Source organism: Paroedura picta, chromosome 11 (genome assembly GCF_049243985.1).
Source record: "Paroedura picta isolate Pp20150507F chromosome 11, Ppicta_v3.0, whole genome shotgun sequence".
Classification (NCBI taxonomy): domain Eukaryota; kingdom Metazoa; phylum Chordata; class Lepidosauria; order Squamata; family Gekkonidae; genus Paroedura; species Paroedura picta.
The window spans coordinates 7,450,052-7,471,386 of NC_135379.1; the positions used below are offsets into that span (position 1 = coordinate 7,450,052).

Consider the following 21,335-nt stretch of genomic DNA (forward strand, 5'->3'; position numbering starts at 1 on the left):
TGTGTGCAATTTGGAAATAGATGTTAGAGTGTTGCAGCTCGGCGGGGGATACTGCAAACATAACAGCAGGAGAAGGAAAAAGCAGAAACTGGACCCACTTGCTCATCTACTTTCTCTAGTTCCATGTCCTTTGAGAATGACCCCTTTGACATGAATGCCGAGCATTTAGTAGAGCGTGTCACTGCTGGAGAGATTAGGGCAGGCAAAAGGTTATCAGTAGAACAAACAGAAAGAAAATGAAGAAGATCAAACTGCAGGTAGTGGAACATTTAAGTATTTGAAAGGTTTAAGTATTTAAAAGGTTGTCACTTGGAGGAGGGCAGGATGCTGTTCCCGTTGGCTGCAGAGGAGAGGACACGCAGTAATGGGTTTAAACTTCAAGTACAACGATATAGGCTAGATATCAAGAAAAAAATTTTCAGTCAGAGTAGTTCAGCAGTGGAATAGGCTGCCTAAGGAGGTGGTGAGCTCCCCCTCACTGGCAGTCTTCAAGCAAAGGTTGGATACACACTTTTCTTGGATGCTTTGGGCTGATCCTGCGTTGAGCAGGGGGTTGGACTAGATGGCCTGTATGGCCCCTTCCAACTCTATGATTCTATGATTCTAACATGAGCAAGGAGTGAATTCCTTTTTAGATGCATATTTAAAGCTCAAATATAGCCCTCATCTAACATTTGAGTTCTTACAGTTCCATGACAGATTCATTGACTCCTACTGTGAGAAGCGGGGGAAAAGACACTTGAATGTGAGACTCTGCCCTTCTTTTCCATTACAAATTCTGCTCACCTCATAATTTTGCTCTTTCCTATGCTGATCTGTAACACAAAGGCATACAATATGCCAGATCTCAATGCAATGTCTTCAAATGTAAGCAACAAAATCAGGAGGGGGCATGGAAAAAGGGCTTAAGATTATTGGGACAGCCGATATTCCTTGTGAAGAGCTACTAAATCTGTTAAACGGTACAGGTAAGTATGGTCCTTTAATTTTTAAAGTAGATTTAGAACCTGCCCTTCATTCATGGCACAGTAAGAGGGGGAAGGCGGGGTCTAAGAGCCCCTCCCAGCATTCACCAGACCTAGAACTGCTTCGGTTCAATGAGGATGCTGCTTCTTGTGCTTTCGGATTGTACCATGATTCCACATACAGATCTCCGGAAACGAGTGGCTACTAACCACAGTAAGCCAAAAATGTCTTCTGATTATCAGATGCTGGTGATTAACTGATGGATTAAGTCATTATGATCTAAAAAGCTCCACCGTTAGGCCACTGGTTTTGCTCCAGTGGGCAATTCTTGTGCTTTCAATTATCTCAGTCTTGAAGCCATGAACTTAAAGAAGTCCTTCTGATTCCATTGCAACCTGCCTCCAAAGAAACAGACCCAGAACGCCATCCACCACTGCTGTCACTCTACCACTAATGGGGCTGCTTATGTTTCATATTGCTCACACGTGGACACGCCCACCATGGCTTCGCTAAAACTGTGATCTCATCCTTCTAACTGTAGAGCAGGGGTAGTCAAACTGCGGCCCTTCAGATGTCCAAACCCACATCCTGGGGGCCACCTGCTTCTACGCCCTAAACAGTAGACCAGAGAAAGGGACTGCAGGCATTACAACCCATGTAGGATTGCCAGTTCTGGGTTGGGAAATAACTGGAGATTTTGGGGTGGGCCGGGTTGCGGAAGAGGGGAGATTCCATCCTCCAAAGTAGGGGTAGTCAACCTGCGGCCCTCCAGATGTCCATGGACTACAATTCCCATGAGCCCCTGCCAGCAAATGCTGGCAGGGGCTCATGGGAATTGTAGTCCACGGACATCTGGAGGGCCGCGGTTTGACTACCCCTGCTGTAGAGAAATAAAAATGGTTTTATTTCTTGCAAATCACAACACGTGTTCGTTGTTACGAAAATGCGGTCTGACGTATTAGTCTAATTTTCTGTAAAACATTTGTACACCTTTGTGAGCAGCTTTATGGAAATCATATCTGCCAAGGGCAGTCATGCTAAAAACAGAGGCATTTGTGGGACTGAGGGAAATGCAACAGAATCAGACATTTAATGCCATTGAGATATTTTGGATTATAAGATTTATTTCCATGGAGGAAAGGGGGAAAAATCCTGGTACTTGGATACCACAGTGACAGGTACATCTTTGCTGTTTCTAAGATATCATGGTGCAGCATTATTTTGATGTGAAAGGATTATCCTATTAGAATAAAAGCCATTTGGCACACATAAAAGAAGAGACCCTTATTAAGAGAGATTTGCAGAAATTATTGAAGGATCCTTTATGAAAACAATCCCCCCAAAGTTATAATACATCTTCAGAGCTTAAATGGCATCTGGCTTTCCTTGGGCCAGTAAGCCCCCACATCTGTATAGAGCCCCATATTGCTATGAAAGAAGGTTTATGGAAATGCCAAGAATGGGCTTTCCAATACCTAATGTAGCAACTAAGCTTTCAATAACAGGGCAGAAGGAAACTCAGCCCTGCAGTGATGGTAGAAGATGGACTGGGTAAAATTCTCCCTTCTATGCAGCCACTATAGAACTAGAGTATCTTCCATACTGTATGCAGCAACTCACATGGTAAATCCTCTGTGAGAACTAGATTTATAGGCAAGTAACGGCTCCAGCAGGTGGATACAGGTAAGCAAGCAACCCACGTAAAAAAATTCCAACACGTGGTATGTCTTTCCCTGTTGGATATTTTCACAATGTTCAAATTTGTGGATTTGTCCACGTATTTCATGTAACTGAACAGCTTGTGGCTGGTGTTACTGAGAGTCAGAGATTATTCAAATCTACAGAATGTCATAGCTTGAGTTATCTATGCAGATCGTCCTTTCTCTCCATGGCTTTCAGGGTTCAAAAGTCAAGTGTTCTCCATGCATGGTAACGAGTAAAAACTTAAATACTAGGAGTTTTCATGAGGCACTTTTAACATTTCAGTTTTATTTTAGGTGTTTGCGCTGTGAATTTTAAAAAGAAGCGTGAACGTGTGTTTGTGTGTACATGCAAGCACTGCCTTGGTGGACTATGTATGTATATGTCAGTAATTTTCCTTTCATTATGTATATTTTAATATATAAGAGCTGGTTTTATATCCCCCCCCATTGCAGAGTTCTTACATGTGTAACAATGGCTTTAAAAGCAAAACATCTACCCGCATATAATGTGGTCAATTCCAGTTATTCATAGATGGGTATGCTTGTTTTAATATCCCTTATAGACATTAAGATAATTCTGTTATGGGATTTCTTTAAAGCCAGCTATTTCTCAAAAGTAGATCTGGAAAAATAACTGTCCACTCATATACCTAACACCCACAGATGGCTCCACCAAGCAGATTTTAAAAATCAACACACTGAAAAGACACAAGGTTAATGCAGAGGCATCTGTAGATGTGGGGGAACTTCCAGGTTTCATTTAGGAAGGCAGGGATTCAAGCACAAACCAGATCTCACTGCATAGCCATTATGTTTCAATGACAACTGTTAACCAAGACCAGGATTTAAGGTGCATTCATGCGACAATAAATTTGCAGAGATTTTTTTAGTAATTCCAGATAGTCCGAAAATGAAAATGGAAAACAAACCTAAAAAAAAGAAAACAGGCAAGAAATAATTCTTGTAGCTAAATTACAGACATCAATCTCTTGCTCCCCAAGCACGCTCAACTCCTAAAACTAATTTGGGTAGACAGAAATTTTTATCTTTCAGGAACTCCCGGTATTATAAACCTTACCAGTCACACATCAATCTGAAATCCATGCACTAATTAGAATGCCACCATCCATCTTTCCAAGTTCATTAAAAGTTTATCAGAAGACACCAGCCTATTCCTCAGAGCAGCTCACAAAATGGCGGCCACCGTTGTAAGGCTCCCCTGCGCAACTGAACACAGCAAACTTCCCTAAAGCTCCAGCTTTTGAGTTGCTCCTCAGCCTCTGCTGATCTGTAGAGTTCTTGCCTCAAATTCTAATTTGGGAACAGTTATAAAATATAGTTTCTGGAGAATTTTGCCTTTGCTTCTGGACTGTGAAAACTGAGATACAGTGAAACTGTGCTCCTATTATATCATAATTAATACTTCCTTACTTCTGTTGCCAAGACACATTTGATAATGGTGACCTCACTGGAGCCATGCTTTAGGATGCTTAGGGCTGATCCTGCGTTGAGCAGGGGGTCGGACTAGATGGCCTGTATGGCCCCTTCCAACTCTATGGTTCTATGCTTCCTGTCCTCAGAAGTGAATCCTTAGGGCTCTTCCAGATAGAAGGGCTTGCAAGTGGCAGGCATCCAATCAACATGCCTGACACATTTGCAAGCCGCATGGGGGCTGCGACAAGCCTCATGCAGATCACATCCACTCCAGTGGATTAAAATCAAAATTAGAGGCTCTGGAAGTACTGTTCTATAGCTCCAAACACCTCCAAGCTTGTAAGTACCATTTTGTTGGTTTAACTTGATATAGCTGAGGAGCCTTAAGTAAAAACAATAATAATAATATTGCTATTTTCGGTGCAAACAAGACAAGAGAGGGCTCTGTCCAGTACTGTGAACGAGGGGAGCTGTCCTTGGTACCACACTACCTCACAGTCACTTCAATGGACTGAAACGCTAGTTGAGGATACAAAGAACAAGGCAACTGAAACATTATTAGAAAGAACTTACACAGGAGTCATGTTAAAAGCTTGACTAGATCCTGCTATCTTACTGGCACCACCTGAGTAGCATCTGGGTTGAGTTTTTTGCCTTTGATTGTAAGCACTTAAAACTGGGCATCGCGAAGGACTCCTAGCTAGCAAAGTAAATCATGGTCCACCTGAGATATGTTTATTTCTTTTATTTAAATTATATTGTTCAATTTGGTTAATTGGAAATTTCAGGAAGCTGCTTTGAGTCCATTTGCGATGGGACAATGGCACAGAAAATGCCCAAATAAAGCGGTATAAGTTTTATCCGTATTTGACGCATTAACCTTATCGAGGTGGCAGTGCTGAAACAAACTTGTATTTGGACAGTCCACTACGACATCTCATGCGGGTGGATATCAAGAGCCCTGCCTCTCAATGCAGAACATGCCCTTCTTCAAGCATTGTCTCTAGGTGGCCCGGGGATGGGAAAGTAAGTGACCTGAGAAGGCATCCACTGTGTTCCCTGCAGTAAGATGAAATGAGTGCATTACGTGGTCCTGCCTCTTTAGAACCTGGACAGAAGTTATACTGGATGCAGCCAACCTTAGTGAGTTGGTTGGATTCCGGGAACACGTCACACCAGTTCTCCGCTGCTGTTCCTGGCATGCTTTGGGAATGATTCAGTTAACCTATAAAAGAGCCCAGCATGCTCGAGAGAACATAATATTCTCTAGGAACCATGATGGAGGCATGACACTGAGCTGTTTTTTATGCATGCTAATTACAAGAACTGTTGAGTGGGGTGGAATTTTGCAATTGGCATTTTATTTGAAAAACATTTCACAATACTATTTTACCACAAGCAAGCTATTATCTAAAGTGCCACTTACTTTCAGTCTCCAAAATTGGTTTCCCATATTGGTTACAGACCTCAGAACTCCCTTGAGCTTGCAACTATCAGTCAAACAGCCCAAATTAACACTTCTGAACAAGTGAAGGATGCATGAGGCAAGAAGCTACCTTGTCAGTCGCTGCTTTATGGTATGACCATTCGGAGTTCAATGGAATCATTGAATCTGGGGTTTCTGCTAACTATGGGCCCTGGTCCCAGCTGGGTAGACAAACCGCAGGCTACAGTTCTTGTCCACTACCTAAGACTCCAAGCTCCTCAGGTAGGCTAGATTAATAGCAATGTGTCACTACACCTGGCAGGTTTGTTACTACCTCAAAAACATGGCAGAAAATCTACTGACTTGCCTTTCCAGAGACCTCTGGGCTGCTCTGGTACATCCATCTTAGTTCTGAAGTTACAGCTTGCAATTTCTGCTTTCCCATTTATATTAGCATCAATGTGCCCCATATTAAATGCTTTGGGGAATTTTTAAAAACTTAACTGTTTAAGCATGCGATTGCAAATTATCAATACATTTTTAAGGCATTACACTGGATTATCCCTCTGACTGCATAAAACGGCAGCATACACATCATAGTTTCTCTCTGTAGAAAGCCTTTAATGTGTGGTCTGTGCAAACACAGCTCATGTGTATAACGGAGCGCAAAAGTCATGATTCATTCACAGGTATTTCTCTTCAGGCACCACCAACAGCTTTGCAAAGGGGAAGCATCGTTGAGGGAGGACTGGGCTCATGTCAAAAAACAAGTGTCTGGGTTCTGAGAACTGTTTCCACCTTCAGACTTGGTACACGATATCGGCCTTGGATAAGGCCCAAGATACAACTGGTTTCCAGGACTTTTGCCAAACAGAAAACTCACCTGGTAGGCTTGGGCATTCAGCCAACAGGGGACAAGCTCAGTTCAATGAATTCCTTCTCAGAGCCTGGTCACCCCAATTAATAGTGACACAAGGCAGAAAGGGTTGAGTCGTAGCACGACCTAAGATCTCAGGTCGAGAATTTTGTGAACGGGATCTCCCCAAGCATCCAACCTCAATGCCAGGATTATCCCCCAAGGGATATGCTTGTGTGTTTTAAAATTTTGGGGAGAGCAAAGCATACTCTGTTTATTTCCTGACCGAAGACGAAGTGGCAAGAGTAGGAAGACAAGCTTTGCTGGGTCCTGGCATACAAAGGAGGAAAAAAAGGAATCTAATCTCTGGATTGTATAGCAATAAGCTCAGGCGATCTTAAAATCCACGGCATGTTGCTTATCCAGCTTACTTCCCTAGTAAACAAAGGATGCTGCTGCCACAGTAGATCAGGCACAAAGCTTGGGCCTGCTGCTTCTGTTGAGAACAGAGATTCTGCCGTCTCTGCCCATAGAGGCCCATCAGAAGAAGGAAAACTCTTTGCTCCAGTGGTTAAGTAGGGAGTTCACCGACAGCCCCAAACCTATGGATTTGACCATCAGGAAGGCAATGTTAAAATGCCCATCAACAAAGTACATGACTAATACATGAAAAATGAAAATATTTTCATGCAAATCACCCAGTGAGTCTCCTTCACAGAGGCAAATCACTTCAAATCAGGCTTTGCTGACATTTAGACTGGAGGCCCTGGCTGTCAGATTACACTCTGGATCTAAATTTCACAAGTGGACAGACTTTCTTTTGAAAGTAACTCATGAAAACGTATGTTGCTGAACTTACCTGCTCATCCACATGTAGAAAAAAATAATTCAATTACAGCAAGTGATCCAAATATGGAATTTGATGCCTTTCTTGAATTCAAGACAGCTTAAAAAACTAAAACAGTGACTTAAAGCAAGCAGTAATTCACTGCCAGAGGATGTAGTGATGGCCACCGGTATGGTTTTAAATGGGATTAGACAGATTCAAAGAGAACAGGTCTATTGGTGGCTACTAGCCATAATGACTAATGGGAACCTCCATGTTTAGAGGCAGTAAACCTCTGGATACCAGTGCCCGAAGATAACATCAACTGAAGGCTTAAGGAGCATGCCATGATGTTGGACCTGCAGTAATGGCTTTAAAACTACATGTTGAACGGTACAGGCTAAATATCAGGACAGAACTGTTCACAGTCAGAGTAGTCCAGCAGTGGAATAAGCTGCCTAAGGAGATGAGAAGTTCTCTGTCACTGACAGTTTTTAAGCAGTGGCTGCACAGATAGGGATGCACTGATTCTGCATTGAGCAGGGGGTTGGACTAGATGACCTGTAAGGCCCCTTCTAACTTTATGATTCTATGACCTCTAGGGGAACTGGTTGGCTACTGTATGATGCAGGATGCTGTGCTGGATGGACCAATAATCTGATCCAGTCTCCAATGGTAACATAGAAGGCCTTAGGGCAGGGTTAGTCAAACTGCGGCCCTCCAGATGTCCATGGACTACAATTCCCATGAGCCCCTGCCAGCATTTGCTGCCGAGCAAAGGTGAAACTGCCACATTTCTGCATATAGTTGTTGCTAGGGCACTGCACTGAGCACTGCTCTCTTCGGAAGCTTCAGGGCTTAAAGCTTCTAGCATCTCTTGCTGCAAAGCAATATTTCAGTTTTCTGATTAAGACAAGGGGTGGTGGCAATGTTTATTGGGCTTCATGCATTTCTGAGCAAGGGCTGGGCTAAAAAAAATCTATTAAACAGAATTAAAACCGAAACCCATTAACTCATCTTCTGCATCTCACAGATGAACTCATCCCCCGGAGGCAAATTCAACAAATTAGCACTTTTTGTCATAAAGTGTCATTTCCCTTTCAGCATATAATACAGGCATTTTGTACAAAACAGAAAAACCCTCCCCTTTTTCCACAATTTGTGCCTTCCCCACGAAACCTCCTGACCCTTTTACAGAATACATTAAAAGCATTAAAATGTGTTCCCAGAGAGGTCACACCAGAAGATATTATCTATGACAGCACATTGTTTCGGCATTCTCTAAAAAGCATCACAGCTACCAGATGCTAATTCCTGCTAATAGCTGGAGAAAGAGCGGCCTTGCTAAACTTCAGTTTCATTTTGTTCATGGTTCATTGTACTGGCTACATTTAAGGCTCAGACTCAAAGCTTGCTTGAACCAACCAATATTACCCTAGAGAGGAAACTACATAAGGTGCCGGATGATTCTCCTAAACATGTTTTATTGTTCATGCGGGATGGATGTAATTTAAACAGGGCTACGGTAGAGGAGAAAGAATTCTTAACTTTTCCACCCACAGCCTTTACGCAATCTCAAAACAAGCGCTCAAGGCTGCTAAAACATGGGGCAACATACCGTCAACATGTATATGCTGGTTGGTTCTACAACCGAAATCCTATTTTATTGTTTATCACGTGCCCCATTCTGTTAGTTGTACAGATGCACTCTGTGAGACCAGCCTTGAGTCCCAGTGAGAAAGGCGAAAAATAAATGATATAAATAAATTGTAAATAAATATATCGCCTTCAACTGGGCAAACAATTGGTTTAGGGTGGGATGTTGAATTATATGTGCAACTATGATATTATCCTACGTCTAGTAAGGGTGGCAAAATGGATGCCTTACTAAAGTTAAATGTAAAGGTATCCCCTGTGCAAGCACTGAGTCATGCCTGACCCTTGGGGTGACGCCCTCCAGTGTTTTCATGGCAGACTCAATACAGGGTGGTTTGCCATTCCCCAGTCATTACCGTTTTACCCCCCCAGCAAGCTGGGTACTCCTTGTACCAACCTAGGAAGGATGGAAGGCTGAGTCAACCTTGAGCCGGCTGCTGGGATTGAACTCCCAGCCTCATGGGCGGAGCTTTCAGACCGCATGTCTGCTGCCTTACCACTCTGCGCCACTACTGGCTCATTACTGAAGTTATGGTTTGGGAAATGGTTAGTCTTGAAGGAAATCCCCTCAACCCTTGGGTTTCTAAGAAGCCTGCTTCAAGCACACAAAAATAAAGCTATGTAACAGAAGAAAGAAAATCCCAACTTCATTACTCTTAGATTAGAAAGAAGCAACAAAGCTGCTATGCTGAAGACTGATTCAGCAAAGAGCTGAATTTTCAAACGTGGCAGTACTGAACCAGGCACGCTACCAGGGACTAATATCAGCTATTTATAGATACGAAGACTATTAAGTTAGAGGCATAGTTAGGAGGCACCATGTTGCTGTGCAGCCTTTGTTTAAAAAGCATAATCGCCGCGTCCACCGGGGAAATCACTTTTCTCATACTGAAGACAGAAATTCAAAGTACATTCCGAGCGAAAACGACACAATGAAATATTTACGCTAAATGGCGACCTGTGTTCTATTTATCTAAATTAATATACTCGTGATGCAGTGGCTATTGCTGGCTCTGCTTTTCGTAATGCTCTGATAATGGAGTTTTGCAATGTGTAAAAGGATTATTTCAATCCAATCAGCAGGTGCTGGGATCAGTGTGTGTCAGACAAACACTTGCTAATCTCCTTCCTTACAGTTCCCAGCTGCCAAAGGTGCTCAGTGAAATCCAAATGAAATAACTTGATACAACCTGGTAGGGGCTGAGGCAGGACTTTGTTTCCCCCCTCCACATCATCTCCTTTTGAACATATGAAAATTACATTTATCATTAACAGTTCAAAGGGATGGCAATGGGTAGATTTTCTCTGAAAAGGTGAAAGAAAAGGGGGCAAATGCAAAATGTAATACCTAAAAATGCAGAAGCATAAAGCACTTACACTACATAAGTACCGTTAAACAGGTAAGCAAATTATAATCTTTTTACAGATTAATAGCTATTGTTGATGGATGCAATCCACCAGAAGCACATTTTACACTGTGTGTTTAAAATGAATGAGATTGGCATAAAAAGGGTCCCTAATTCATCATGCCTGGTATCTATTAGACCTTGAATAATCCAAATTATGCAATGAAGTTTTATCCCTGCAATTACTTTGCCTGAAATAAATCTTGTACAAAAGAAAGGACAATAATTAAAAAAGGGGAAATAAAAGTACTTTTTCACAGGCTTTTCAGTGTTTTAGAGTTCTTTTCATCCAATGAAGAGGCACACAAAACATCTTTGAACAAAACAAGGTATTTTCCCCATGACTATGGATCAGAGAACCAATAAAATAAAAAACAACAGTACAACATCTTTGGTCCAAAACCGACTTTCAACAGATGGTTAAGAAAGAGTGCAACTTTATTTTAAACGATTAACTTATTCCATTTATTTTCAAGTTAAACACTAAAGCATGATCAGGGCAGATTGATTTAAATCAAGTTTCCCCTTTTGAAATCTAAATATTTCTCTGAACAAGCATGCTTACCAATATATTTGTTTCAAGTTGGACTTTCTAGGAATGTAACTCAACATTTTAGGTCAAGAGACCCAAGTCCTTTTCACTGCAGAATTGTTACAGGTTACAGACAAGACACAGATTTCAGTCCATGCAGAAAGAGGATCAGCAAGCCAACTTACTTGAAAAAGAAGACCCCTGTATGCTTATATGGAAGCAAATAACACGGAACAAAATAGGTCTTATTCCTAAGTCAGCACAGGATCAGTTCCTAAGTATGCACAGGATCAGGCTGCAAGCATCCAGAATTTTCCAAGAGAGAGGTCTGGTAATTCCTGGAGTTTCACAATAAGAAAGTCTGTGCTGCTTATTTAGCAGAATAATAAATATTCATAATGCAAGAGCCAAACACACTGAAGAGTTTGCTCAGGTGGCAGGAGGAAATAAAATAGAGGAGTACACAATCTTCCAATCGGGTTTAGTATGTGACCTAGGCAAGATACAAAACAGCTTCTCCAAGATCCTGCCTCTTGCGATGACTCAATGAGTTATATTAGGAAGGTTGTAATAATTACTATGTGTCATTATTTATAACGCTTGACCTTAGAAGTCATATATATTCCCTCCTGGCTCTCTTTTCTGAAAAGCAACTTTTACATTCAGTTCTGTACAATGCTAGTGATTCATTTACAATCTCTTGAAAGTGTAGGCTTTGTGTCAACACTTAGGTTTCCTGAATTAGGTCTCTTTTTAAATGGATACCACAATTAAAGTGTTTAAAATATCTGTTTAAAAAAATTATCCACCCCACCATTAGTCCACCCTTTATATGGAATTTGCTTCCTTGTGGTTTCCATCCCACCACAAATAACATCTGGGAATCACAGACACAGATGAACACTGTAATCTTTCCTCATGTATGTCACCTATTCTCTCAGCCTGGAAATATTCTGTGAGGAAGGAATGTGCCACTGGCCATATCCAAGGTGCTGCAACTGCCATGAAGAAGAGGCTCCCATACTGTTAAGTGCAAAATATGGAGTATAATTCAGTGAACACATGAAACTAGGGTTGGGCACTTTGGCTACCAAAGTGGCCGTTCGAAGCCATGGCGCTGGCTGCTTCTGTGGCCAAAGTGCCCAACCCTACATAAAACTGCCTTATACTGAATCTGATCATTGGTCTATCGAGATCATTATAACCTATGCAGAATGAGTAGAGGCCCACCTTGACTCTCCAGTACAGACAGTCAGACATCTTGCATATCACATCCTACCAGGGCTTTTAAAATGGAGATTGAACCTGGGACCTTCTGCATGCCCAGCAGATGTTCTACCACAAAGCCATGGCCACTCTCTAGTGTGTTCACAGTGTTTAGCAAAAAAGTTCTCTCCCTGCATCCAAACCTCACTCCATTTCACTTATGGCAGTTGTGAGGTTTTTTGTTTTGGGGTGTGTGTATGTGTGTTTTGCAGCACATGCAAACTTACAGCCACGCCATCATAGCTGAACAGGTCCTTGATCAGGACTTGACGTTCGTTTGCATTCATCTGCTAGAAAAGCTGCAGCTGAAAAACAGTCATGGATGACACAGGCACCCTCCTAGCAATCCACAGGGACGCTAGCCTAGAGGATGGCACATGACACAACTGTGCACGGTTTCTAATGCAAGATTTTGATCTTCCCATGAGAAACAAAACCACAAACAGCTCTCCAGAATTGCAAATCACACAACTGCTTTGAAAGCGAGTGGTGTCACACCCCCAAAAAAGGGAATCATGACAACGAAATACAAGTATGTGACAAGAGAGAGAGCCATGTGCAATAGTTAATGGAGAGGCAGAAGATTCATGCTCAGAGTATCACTTAGCCAGGAATCTCATTTGGATGGCTTTGGGCAAGTCACTCTTTGCCAGGACTACCGCACGAGTCTGTTTCGAGTAAACAAACAATCCAGCCTGAGCTCCCCAAAACAAGGTCTCCCTTTAAAAAAATTGCGACAAAGATGTGTTGACAGAGACTCTAGAAAATGGTCTGAAAATGCCAGATATGGTTGCATCTCTTAAGCCAAGCATGACTGCCTTGACCAAGCAAGACTAGTTCCAATGGGATGAAATTCATTTTTAAAAAATTCCATCTAAACATCTGGAAGAAGTTCCTGACAGAGCGGTTTCTCAGTGGAACAGGATTCCTCGGGAGATGGTGGGTTCTCCATCTTTGGAAATTTTTAAACAGAGGCTGGAGAGCCATCTGACCGAGAGGCTGATCCTGTGAAGGGAGTGGCAGATTACAGTGGATGAGCAATAGGGTTGTGAGTGTCCTGTTTAGTGCATGGGGTTGGACTAGATGACCCAGGAGGTCCCTTCCAACTCTATGATGCTATGCCTCTGCCATCTCTTAAGCCAAGCAAGACTTGCATCTGAGGCTCTCTTAGATCCCTATAAATGCTGTTCTATGCTTCTGAACGGCAAGGCAGGATGCAAATATTAATAAAATGCACACATACAGCACTATTAACTTAATACTTTACATATTTCAAGTTAAGGTGTCAAAAGTGCAGCCTTGTAAGAGAGCCAAGCTTTACGCTGAACCTTCTTGCTGAAATTTAAGCACAATCAAGATGGTTGCTGAGATGGAATAACCTGGTTCCCCCTATGCATTGAAATGAATATTCTGATAACCTGCAAACATATGTGAATTTAACAAGGTATGCATACAGAATGTGGGCGAGTCCGAATCAATCATAAATACACAACTGAAATCTGACTCATTCAAAGGGCACCGAGCACTGAAGAAGTACTACATTAAAGGTCAATCGCTTGAATACCATTCCCTGTCTTTCCCTTCCTCCTACTCCAAGACTACACGGAGACAAAATAATGCCATTTTGCATCACCCTGAAAACAACCCTTAAAAGGTAGGTCCGACAATAACTATGATCCACCGAAAACAAACAGAATGCAGAAATGTTTACACCTATGGATATGCAGTATCAGGTGCATAAAAAGCCAGCTATGGGGAACATGGCATTGCATGCCTAGACTGTCACATAGGGAGCACAACAGCATGCATACAATCTATTGCTACTCTCTTGGTTCACCAGAATGGCTTCAGCAGGGGTAGTCAAACTGCGGCCCTCCAGATGTCCATGGACTACAATTCCCAGGAGCCCCCTGCCAGCGAACGCTGGCAGGGGGCTCCTGGGAATTGTAGTCCATGGACATCTGGAGGGCCGCAGTTTGACTACCCCTGGGCTTCAGCCTAGTGCCATTCTCCAAGCCATTCAGCACACTTAGGGGCTGAGTTTGTGCCTTCCTTCCAAATGCCAACACTTAGTGTACATAAGGCACAAAATATGCTGCTTGGATTGTACGATGGAAAAGCAGCATTATCTCAAGTGTCGGCATCTATGCTGTGAAAAGTATAAGATATTATCACAAAACAGATTACATAATCGTCTTGCTAGAACAGTTAACCAGCATATATATGTTATAATTGTTGACATTGAGCCTGTTATCCCAGTTACCAAACTTATTCTGTACACCGTTACGCATTTAACGTTTTCTGTAAAACACCCTGAGCTGCAAGGTAGGGTGGTATCCTTATCCATTGTTCCTCTTAATATTTGTGAAATAGCCTGAGGGGTGGAACGAGTCTGGGTGTCCGAGTTGGAATAGGGCCCTGCACCTACAGGGAAGGGGGTGGTGGGTCAATGCATAATTGTAACAAATTTTTAAAATATATTAAAATTAATTAACTTGCACCGATTCAGGAACCGCTTCCTTCAGGAAACCCCTTCCAGGGCCATCAAGGAACCCCAGGGTTTCACGAAACCTTGACTCAAGCAATGAGTTATAGTCTGCATAATGTTTCATGTAAGTTATAATGTTCTGTGTAAACCACCCAGAGCTGCAAAGAAATGGGCGGTATAGAAATATATAAATAAATAAATAGAAATATAAATAAATAAATAAATAAATAGAAATATATATAAATAAATAAATGAGAAATAAGAGCAAGAGATGGCTCAAAGCTTCATTAATGAGTCGCTGCATTATCTATCTATCTATCTATCTATCTATCTATCTATCTATCTATCTATCTATCTATCTATCTATCTATCTATCTATCTATCTATCTATCTATCTATCTATCTATCTATCTATCTATCTATCTATCTATCTATCCTTATCACCTGCCACTCCCGAACCTGCTCGTAGCGGGTTACAATCTCTCCATATAAAAACTCAATAAAAACCCCATTAAAATAACCCGGATACACATACAATGAAACAGACTCCTAAAAAACCATGGAGGTCTTCAACCCACTAACCCCCCCCAATCTATATACAGGGGTGCGAAGAGGGCGCATAGATGACAATGCTAAATGCTTTCCCTCTTAGCCCTGGGGGGCCCATCAGATTAATGAAAGAGGTCTCATCTCCCCACTAATGTCAACAGGAATCACAGGCCAACCCAGGAAACCACAAATCCTTCTGGACTGCAATGGAACTGTGTGAAAAGTATCCGTTCTGTTCTGCTTGAGCCATCTGGAACTGTTGGCAGCACAGGTACTGAGGACACCTGTTCTCTAGCTGTTGCACAGCTAGAGTGGAATCTAGGTGGACTGGTCTCCTGACCCACCTGAGGATGTGTATGGGCATACCTGCTCTGCAACGAGGAGTTCCAGGCAAGATCCCTGTGGCCTCTTTCCATTCGGTGGCAAAAGAAAGGCAATGTTAAATGCAATAAAAAATGGAGGTATTAGAAAGGCATTGCATTAGCATGCCACAAATAAGAGAAAAGGCTGTGTTTTACAGAGGCAGCTGCGGAAGCATTAACAAAACAATGTACTGAGTGAGCTACGTGTACAAATAATCCCTTCCTTTCAGTTCTGCTGGCTGCTGAAAATACATTTTTAATTAACTACAATTAGTTAACTGAAAATGTCGACAAGTTCTTTCAAACGCAAATCTTTTGCTTAAACCACCTAGTAACCACCTGGTAGGTAACTTTCAAACATAAGATACAATGGCTATATACTCCATGTCAGCCTTTTTCGACTTTTTTACTGTTGAGAAACCCCTGAACATTCTTCAGGCTTCCAGGAACCCCAGACGTGGTGGGATTGTGCAGCATATGGTTGGGAAGCAGAGCTGGCCCCGCCCCTTCCCATCCCCTCCAAATATAACACTGGCCGTAGGGGGGGGCAGGTCAACATTATCATATATGGTCATGCCACCTGATAAATGCTTAACGGATTTTTAAAACATCTAAATAATTCACCTCCCATCCATTCAGGAAAACCTTCCAGGGCCATTAAGAAACCCCAGGGTTTCACGAACCCCAGATCTATATGCTTAGTGGTGACGTGGCGGGCTTAAATGTTATGACTCCACACAAAGGCTACCAAAAGAAGCCTTTCAAATGGGAGAAGCTCCCCACAACAGAGATAGGTTGCTTACCTATATTATTCCAGCATTCCCCTTCACCAGAAATGCCAACATCCTTTGGGCTGATCCTGCGTTGAGCAGGGGGTTGGACTAGATGGCCTGGCCTGTATGGCCCCTTCCAACTCTATGATTCTAGTACGGATGACTGATTCCATTCCCACCCCTTCTGCACCACGGAAGCTACAATCTGAAGCAAACAATTCTCGGAAATGTAAACTGAATTTCCAAGAACAGTGTTGAAGATCAGAGATTAAGAACTCTGTACAATTCTGCATGGGCTTCTACCACTTGACTTGTTTTGTTTCTTATTCTCCATCTCAACTGGCAAGAGCTCTACATTACACCAAATAGAACACTGAATTCAAAATGACAGTTAATATTGATGTAGGCAATTACACAAATTATTATAATTAAAGTTACAAGTTCCGCTTGCTGGGGAGCATGCCAATTATGCAGACAACTTTCCACAAAGAAAGCAGCAATACTGGTTTTTATCTGCACTTATAGGCCGAATGTACATAAAGACACAAGCACCGGCAGCATCTAGGATCGTATTAGACCAGCACTTTACTGATTTTTCTCCAAAACAAAATGACGATCTTACATCCTGGGTGCTGTGGGGTAAGTCCTCCCACCGTTATCCCAGAAATCTTGACTTTGCGTTGTGCTTCTCTCCTGCTACACATTCTAATATATACACACACCCAGCAAGGAGCTCTGCAACTATGCACACATGAACAGCTTCAGCCCCCGTAAAATATTAATTCATTCGAAAAATATTTGCACCCTGCTGTCAAAGTTAGACAAATGCACACTGAACACAGGAGATGGTTGTTCTAATGGCAAACAATGTTCCAGAAGCCTCTTTCAGGCAAAACGCTTTCATCAAAATTATTTTAATAAGAAAGATTTAACAATTTCAACATTAGCCATTAATCCTATTTCATTTGAAACTATGCTGATAACCATTTTTGCTTGTCATTCAAATGGTAAGTAATAATTATAGATTTGGGGCTTCCATCCCTGCTTCATTAATACTAAATTGCGCGGCAGCCTGAAATGAAGTCAGATATGATACATCTCAAAATGAAATTTCCATAGCTTTCCCTTAGTTATGTATAATTAATTACAGAGTTAATAAGAATACAGTATGTAGTTTATTCACCAAGGATACCTTCCTTTATCAAATTCCTTTTGTGCATTTCTTTCTTCTTGCAAATCTAGGTGACAATAAGATCAGAACTGAATGTGTATATTACTGGCAGCAATATTCAATGGCTTTCAAATTTGTTTCCTAATACAAGAATAATGAAGGGGGGCGGAGGGGGAAGATACTTGGCATTTGACTAGTGAGAAGCACCACTGATTCATTCCAGCAAATTCAAAAGATACACTATCCGTGGACTTTCAATTGTACATAATGTTATTTTAAAATAAAACATTGTTTTGTACTACATAGAATAAAACATAAAACAGGCCAATGTCCCTTGAACCTTTAAAAAACAACAACAAAGCCGGAGGATGGGATTGCTGGCGAGCCACATAATACCCTCCACTTGTACAGTTCTAAAAAGGGTGCAAGTAGAAGAACTCCTAGTGAATAGGCCACAATCCTACAACTGCTATCTTCCCAAACTTTTGCCAGTGCCTGAGCACATTCCAAAGACAATCTAAGACTTCTCTGTCGGGGTAGGCATTTGGAACCAAGGGAAAACAATTTTCAAATAGAGTGCAAAGGAATTTCAGAACTGGAGAAGGGTCACTACTAATTCTCCCCTATCAACCGTGATCACGTTTGGGGCACTAGTGGTATACTTCAAGAGACCACTCTGAAAGATGCTATCAATCTTTCAACGGCCAGGGTGGGCGGTCCCGACATTAGATCTGGGCTCCCTGGGTTCATCTGAATGATCTGATTGCCTCACTCCCAGATTAGAGTATTATAATATTAGCCACCTGATGTCCCCCGGCTAACGTGGGGCGGTTTAGGGGGGGGGGCTTAGTTAGTGCTCACCTGTTGCCTAATGTTGATAACGTTGATATTGTGGGTTGGTTTTAATGGTTTTAACTATGGGTTTTATTGCAGTTTTTGTCTTGTAAACCACCGTGAGCCTAAGGGAACAGCGGTATAAAAGTTTAATAAATAAATAAAATAAATAAATTACGGAGGGGAATTTAGAGTTTCCCAGTATGAGATGGAGCTCAAGCCTGAAAGGGAAGTTCAGAGCCTGTGAAGAATGTCCAGCAGCATAAACCAAAAGGGAGAAGTCAAAGGTACCAATCCAGTCCAGGATGTTTTCTGTATTTGGAGGAGGGGTTATTTGTATCTTTACAATGTATTTTAAGCTGTTATTTATTTAAATTGTATTAGTATGTTTGTGTACCACTCCAGGTACCCCACTGGGGTGAAAGGTGGGATAAAAGTACAGGGACAACAGCTGAAGCGGTGCACTCTTTTAACCAACAAATACAGAGAAGAGAAACAATACATAATTAACCCTCACTGTGAAAAGCTGCTTGGGATCTGTTCCTAATTGCAGTGTAAAGTTTTCAAAAAATCATAATAGTGTTGTAATGCTAAACACATTTACTTATTAAGAAATGCAACAACTATTATATAGAACTAAAACCAACTGCAGCACTTCTGAAAAATGGGAAGAGAAGGGCCCCCTTCAACGTTCTGGGGGGCTCAACTCAGAAGTCAACATTCCCTTAATTATGAGATTACTGAATTTTATAATGATTTACTATATTGTTTGTGCATCTAGGACTCTCAACAGAAATGTTTACTTTAAAAGGAATTGTTCACAGCAACTCTCAATAAACCTTTGATCCTTGACTTGAATTCACATTTCTAAACACACTGGGAAAAAAGTAGGAAAAACAGTTGCCTTCCATAATTACAAACAAGTAAGGGAATGATAGTTGTTCAATGTATTGAACTCCTAAGTCGACACCCAAGGCTGCTAAACTATTATTTCATTTCAGCATCGCTGCTTAGCAAGGGCAAGAATCAGAGTGGCTTGCCTCTAGCTTGGCAGTTGTCAAGGCAAATATAGCAACATGGCCAAACTTCCTCAAATGGCCAACTGCCATGCCTGAATTAATGGCAGCACAGCCATCAGAGAACAGCCATCTTGTCCTCTATCATTCAATTTTTTATTTGCAAAAACTTGCAAGCTATTGATGATAGCATCTCCTCTGTTCTAATAAAACATGTTTTTTTTTAAATCACCTCTATCTAAATAAAGTTGTCCAAAACTTTTGCCACTGGTCAAGAAAACAACTCTAGAATGAGTCTGATGGGGAGAGTCTAACTGTAGAATAAAGAAGGAAGCAGTTGGATTGGTCTCAAATTTTTAGAGAGAAGCCTGCCTAAGGACTCCATGCAGGGACAAATTCAGAAGTGCTCCTACAAACACTTGCCTCTGCTCTAGGTCAGGGGTAGTCAACCTGTGGTCCTCCAGATGTTCGTGGATTACAATTCCCACGAGCCCCTGCCAGCAAATGCTGGCAGATGCTCATGGGAATTGTAGTCCATGAACATCTGGAGGACCACAGATGGACTACCCCTGCTCTAGGTAACAGTTTTCTATTGCCAAAGTACATGTGCGTGCCATGAGCAACTGAGAATGGGCATAGAGGAAGAAGAGAGAGGAAAAGAAAAAGAGCTAATGCCTGAATCAACGGGTGTGACGTACTAGAACGTGTATCAAACATACAGCATGCTGAAATATGCATTCTGGATAATGCTCACATCCTCCATTAAAAACAGTGTGGCTTGTTCAATCGAAACAACAAAGCTACTTAGACCTGTCTTTCGAAAGGATGCTGGAAATTCTATCACTTGATAGAACGCCACCTGTTCAACTGTGCATTTAAATAATTCTTACTACTAAACTACGGAAACATTTTTTATTTTGACCTCTTTTCAAAAGTTGTGATTACAGGCTTATATTAAGAGCAGGTATTTTGTCAGCCATGTCCTTTTTCGCACATATCAAGAGATACAGGATAAAAATTCTCTGAATTATGGATATCTGCTTTGAATGGAATCAATAGGTTTACCTCTGTGCTTCCCCCACCCCCAGACACTCTTCCTTTGTGGTTCTAATTCCCAAGATACTGGATCATTTCATCAGTCCTCCTTCAAAACCTCATTATCTAGTGCAGTGGTTCTCAACGTACCTGATGGCGCAACCCACTCTGGGTCACCGAGGCTGCCGCCGCCACCGCAGCAGTGGCCTCAGTGACCCAAAGGGGGTCGTAGGGTTGCAGGTGTGCTGGAGATCACAGAAGCCTGAGGCGGTCAGTGCCGCAGAGGGGAGGGGTTAGGTTCATCAACAGATACCAATCATGCCGACTAAAGGGAAGCCTCTCCATTCAGAAGCAGTCAACTGTTGCATTGCAGGGTTAGGAAGCCCCACCAGGGGAAGGCCGTGGTCCCTATGCCCTCCAGGGCAACTGGTTGGCCAATGGATGCAACAGGAAAATGGGCTAGAAGGGTCACAGGACTGCAGTTACATCCTTGTTATCTGAACAGTAAACCACCCCCAAAACAGACGCAGCCTTACCAATATCATGTGACCAGTGGAAATGTCCATGTTGGACTGGACCGGTTCCTCACACCAGGATGAAGTGCTGCTCCGTGCAGTAGGACTTGGGATGGGCCCATCACTGAACTGAGAAGATATGCTACTAATACGGGAAGTATGCACAGGCTCAGAGTGATCCGATGATTTTACTGCCATACGCTGACGGCACAACTCCTAAGAGACAAAAAGAGAGAACAGCGTAGGATTAAGAGCCAGCATGTAAGGAATACATCTGCTAATATATGCACTGAACACACATGGATTCTAATCCTACACATAAAGGCACTTCTGTTACTCCCCCGAAGTCTATGCTCACATTTATTTTTATTATACTTGCATCTTGCCTTTTTTTTTTGGGGGGGGGGAATGGAAAAAACCTTCAAATCAACACTTTAACTTAGCCTTATGCAAGTATAACCGGGAACGAAAATCCTGAAAGACAAATAACTTTTTATATTACTCCTTGCATCTTATAAGAT

At 42.0% G+C, this 21,335-nt stretch overlaps 1 protein-coding gene across 1 annotated transcript in view; it reads right to left on the reverse strand.

The window, feature by feature from the left end:
* The window catches only part of PTPRN2 (protein tyrosine phosphatase receptor type N2), a 532,892-nt gene that overhangs the window by 57,527 nt on the left and 454,030 nt on the right, over window positions 1-21,335 (reverse strand). The window contains exon 14 of the mRNA XM_077303428.1: window positions 20,836-21,030. Coding sequence (XP_077159543.1) covers window positions 20,836-21,030 — 195 coding nt within the window. The remainder of the gene's footprint in view (window positions 1-20,835; window positions 21,031-21,335) is intronic.